This window comes from Echinops telfairi, unplaced genomic scaffold (assembly GCF_000313985.2).
Source record: "Echinops telfairi isolate 266 unplaced genomic scaffold, ASM31398v2 ScPeMD7_3533;HRSCAF=4204_0, whole genome shotgun sequence".
In the NCBI taxonomy this organism is placed as follows: Eukaryota; Metazoa; Chordata; class Mammalia; order Afrosoricida; family Tenrecidae; genus Echinops; species Echinops telfairi.
In genome coordinates, this window is record NW_022107431.1 from 16,943,530 (window position 1) to 16,948,564 (window position 5,035).

At 46.9% G+C, this 5,035-nt stretch overlaps 1 protein-coding gene across 1 annotated transcript in view; it reads right to left on the reverse strand.

The window, feature by feature from the left end:
* CCDC170 (coiled-coil domain containing 170) overlaps positions 1 to 5,035 on the reverse strand; it is a 118,584-nt gene that overhangs the window by 64,359 nt on the left and 49,190 nt on the right. The window contains exon 6 of the mRNA XM_045294563.1: positions 1,627 to 1,812. Coding sequence (XP_045150498.1) covers positions 1,627 to 1,812 — 186 coding nt within the window. The remainder of the gene's footprint in view (positions 1 to 1,626; positions 1,813 to 5,035) is intronic.

Genomic DNA, 5,035 nt, shown 5'->3' on the forward strand with positions numbered 1-5,035 from the left:
AGACAGACATGAAAGGAAAAAAAGCTATAAATAGTTCCAGTTCTGTCTGCTGAGCCTTATGAATGCTATCTGATTGGGTCTGGTGAAGTACTAGCCAGGCCTTTCATCTGAGATATGTCTAGGAGGATTTGAACCCCCAGACTTCCAGTTATCAGCAAGAAATTTACCCAGGTGTACCACTCAGGGCCTCCTTATGTGGCTATGTGTAAGGATTCTAGCAAGGTAGACAGGCAGTCCCTGGTTATGGAGATCTGATTTACTGACAACTCCTACAGCATAGTACCCTGTTTCCCCGAAAATAAGACAGTGTCTTATATTAATTTTTGCTCCCAAAGATGCGTTAAGTCTTATTTTCAGGGGATGTCTTATTTTTCCATGAAGAAGAATATGGTACACATTTATTGTTTTATTAAAAGACACCTCACTCTTCCTGTCTGCTCTGGCTGCGCTGCAGCCAACAGTGAGCTGTGCAGCGGCACCCGCCACTACAGTCCAGAATTCAGAGTTATGGTAGCTTCAGGGGGCCTCATTTTCAGAGAGGTCTTATTTTCAGGGGATGCCTTATATTTCAGTGAGAGGCAAAACTGTAAGTAGGTTTTATTTGGGGGGATGTCTTACTTTCGGGGAAAGATGGTAGCTTAGGCATTGGGTTAATTGCAAGGTTGGCGGTTCAAAACCACCAACCCCAAGGGAGAAGGATGAAGCTTTCCTACCCCCATAAAGTGTTACAGCCTCGGAAACTGACAGTGGGAATTCTACTCTGTCCTGTAGGGTCGCAAGTCAAATGATAGTGAGGGTTATTTTGGGTTTTGTTTTGAGTTTTTTGAAATAATTGAATCAAACTCCATGCCCCCAGCCCCCACTGTAAAACTGTAACTCTTTATGGAGTAGAAAATGCCATCTTTCTCTCAAGGAGCAGTTAGTGGTTTTGAACTGCTGGCCTTTCAGGGAGTAGCCCAACGTTTAACCACTACACGACCAGGGCTCAAACCCTACTTGCAACAAATTCTTCATCACAATCACGTTCACTGGCTGCATGCGAAGCTTTTAAGTTATTAAAAAGGCTTGGAGTTTTCAATCAAGTAAAGGTATCTATAAACTGCATGCTACTGTTTTAACTGATGTGCAAATTCTTAAGCCCGAGGTAGGAGCAGATCGTACTTGTAACCTGGGAAGGGCCTGTAGCCAAAAGGCAAGGTTAGCAGAAGCAGCTGGGGACATGGAGCAGGAGGACGACTTTTAACCGTATACCTCTGTGTACATGTTGAATTTTGTATCTTGTAACTGTATTGCTATTTGTTCAAAAATATAAAAGTTAAACATATAAAGTTAAACCTAATTCAAATAAGGTATGACATATTCTCTATAAAATCTTTATGCTTAAATATTCAGTGTTTCCCTTTTTGTCGTTTGTTTTTAACTAGTGGGGGGGGGGATGAAAATAATGACCAGCCTGTTGAAGTCAGGGAGTGGTATTTGGCCCCCAGCCTCCTGCTGAGAGCATGCTGGGAGAAACTGTGGCCATTCACCCTGCGTCCAGTTTCTGCCCCATGAAAAGGGCCACAGATGCACACACACACACACACACACACACACACACACACACACTCACTCCACAGACGGTACCTGGCTCTGTTTGTCTTTTGCCTCCAGACAGGAGGCGGCTTTCCCCTGCAGCCTGTTGACTTCCTCGGCCAGCCTCATGATCGTCTCCCGGCTAGCCTTTGCTTCCGTCTCATGGGTGCTTATGGCCTCTTCAAGGGTAGCAATCTGCCCCTTTGCATATGCATTTTCCTTGCACAGTTCCCGAAGCTGTGGAGAAAGCCATGACATCCGTCTTATAAAAATGATCCATCTCATGTCTTTTTCCCTCGGTGACTGCCCCTCTCTCACATGAGCATATTAAAACCATCCTTAAAAGTGTGCCCCTAGGAGAAAGAAAATGTTTGGGAAATGATGATGGTAACAAATGTGCTGGATTCAAGTGATGTATGGATTGTTAGAAGAGCTGTAAAAGCCCCCATTAAAATGATTTCTTAAAATAAAAATAAATAAAACAAGCATTTGAAAAATAAATAAATAAAAGTTAAGATGAACACCCCACTCCCACCCCACAAAAAAAAAAGTTTGCCCCTCCAGGCACTTAAAGGCTCACTTCTTCCGAGGCAGCCTTTACATTCTGGGGGTGCAGGGTCACAGTAAGTGACTCAGAACGCAGGTGGTCCTCAGGCAAGGACATAAGGGTCAAGCCAAAAGCTTCCCAAGGGAGCCAGCCCCCGTGAGACTCCACAAGGTGATGCTCTTCAGGGATTAAACAGCTGAGCGAAGCCCAGGAATCGAGGGATGCAGTCAGCCATGCACTGAGCATCTCCCTCGTCGACAGTTCCCCCTGGCCCAGAGGGAGAGCAGAGAAGATAAGGGCCCTCGTTTTTTATCAGAGAAACAATCCTCCATCCCAGAAACCCTCTGCCCAAGAGTGGTTATCACATGGGGTTGAAGTTAGTAGGGCTTGTTGCCTTCTAAGGAACATGGTGGCATAGCTGATTACACATTGAACTTCTAGCCACAGGGTCAGTAGTGCAAATCTACCAGCTGCTCCATGGGAGAAAGAGGTGGCTGTCTGTTCTCATAAAGAGTTAAAATTGTGAGAACGCAACGGAACAGTTGTACTCTGTCCTGTCAGGACTCACAGCCGTGGGTTTACAGGCACTCTGGGGACATAGTGGACTAAGCGAGCATCGGGCTGCTAATGGCAAGGTCAGCAATACTAACCCACCAGCTGCTCCAAGGGAGAAAGAGGGGGCTTTCTGCTCTCATAGAGATGTACAGCCTTGGACATTCACAGCGCCAGGTCTGTCCTACGGGCTTGCGATGAGTCGGAATCTACTCAATGGTAGCGACTGGGTAGGTATCGCCTGCTATGTTGTGTAGCTGTGAGCTGGGAACATGGATTCCATCACTGAGGTTCACCAGGGGACATAGATTCCATCACTAAGGTTCACCAGGGGACATAGATTCCATCACTAAGGTTCACCAGGAGGTCAGCGGGGAACCAGACTGACTCCTTGAGCTCCTTCTGGAGTTCCATGAGGAAGATCAACAGGAAGACATGAGATTCCCAGAGACCATCCCCAGGTCTCTGATAGAATTGCTCACGGACATGACTTCTATCTTAGCCTCAGCACTTGCCAACAGGCCACCTGCTTCTCCCATCATGTCTGTAAACTCACACCTCAGCTTTCTTCCAAAGTCCCCACCACAGGGGGTCTTCCTTGGCCAGTCTAGCTACATGAGCTTCCCCTTCCTCTCACTCAGGGACGGAATCCTGGTGGATTTGGAGGCCCCTTTTCCTACTTGGACAATACCAGATCGGGTGGATCTTCTTCCTCATTGTCTTTAACAGAGGGTGCTCTGAGGCTGGCGGCATGGCTGGGGAGGCAAGGCTGGAGGAAGACTTCTCGTGTGCGTTCAGGATCATATATCTTGTGAATGCAGTAGCTGTTTGTTAAAATTTGTAATCTTTAAGCTTGTGTTTTAAATCCTTATCATTTATCTTATGTAAGGCATGTTCTCCACAAGTCCCTTACTGTGAAGTGTTTCGTTTTTCCACTCTGTGTTCTGAATCAAAATGCATCTCCCCAAGAGAGGGGCCTGAATCCTAACACCGGTTACCTGTGCGCGGTGGTGTCATTTGGAAGTACCAGTGGAGCAAGGTGGGCACTAACCCAGTCTGGGAGGCAGCGTTGTGAAGGAAGAGGCCACACAGAGGAAAGACATGAAGGAAAGATGGGCAGATGGAGATGGAGGCGGAGACTGAAGGCTGCACCTACAAGCCAAGAATCCCAAAGGTTGTCAGCCTTCACCAGATGCCCAGAGAGAGGCCCGACCAGGCTCCCCTTCGGAGTCCTCGGAAGAAACCAACGTGTATCAGAAATGCCCGGATTTCAGGTTAAAAATCTAACACCTCATCATGTGCTCTCCCTTTCGACCCTTTTTAAGTTTGTTCTCGTTTTTAATATTCTCTGCTTCTTTTTGAGTGAGATTTTCGCTTTACTTGGTTATTGTTGTTTGTTTTGTTTTGTTTGTATGTTGTTCTGCATATGAAATCCAGGATAGGTAAATCGAGAGAGACAGTCACTGGATGAATGGTTTCTTGGGGGCCTGGCAGGCGAGGTTGGGGGAGATGGAGAGCTAATCATAGTGAGTCTAAGAAGAAACTGCTCTGAGATGGATTGTAGTGATGAATTGTACAGCACTTCTTCAAAGAATTGAACTATTGAGTTGTGTGATAGGCGAATTATATGCCAATAAAACTGTTAAGTTAAAAGAAAAAGAAATACTCAGATTTCATAGTCTTACTATAAAACGGTAGCCAAAAAAGTCCTGCTCTGATGAGACCCCCTCCCATGCCTGCAGTGTGTGGAACGTGGCATGAGCAGCATGACTGGGGCAGAGAACACAAACCGAATCTTGCCTTGACGGCTGATGTCAGTCCCCCAGCCCCCAGAACCATGCCTGTTGTAGCAAGTGCTCTGCCGGTATTTCTGAATTGAAGGAACACGGAATACATGATTGAGGATGCCGCCTTCTCCACCAAGGTTCTTTGCAGGGGCTGGGGTGCACGTGTGTTTAGGAGAGCAAATAAAATTGAAGGCAGGAGTGTTGAAATTCTACCACTTTCTCCCAGTGGTCCTCCTGCTTCTGGCCAGTGACGTTTTATAAGAGAAGCCCCTGCAAGTGTGATTGGAGTGCTAAAGCCCTGGGACCCTCCAATGCTCCCAGCTCACTGCCATCAAGTCAATCCAAGCGCCTGATGACCCTGTAGGGCAGGGTAGAACTGCCCTTGTGGGTTTCTGGGATTGGAACTCTTTGCAGGAGTAGTAGAAAGCCTCCTCTTTCTCTCAAGGAGCGGCTGGCATTTTTGAACTGCTGACCTTGCCGTTAGCAGCTGAACCAGGGACTCATTATACCACCGGGCTCCTTAGTATCAACACGCAGAACATCCCCTGGAGGTTGTCTCTAAGGTCAGAAAGGG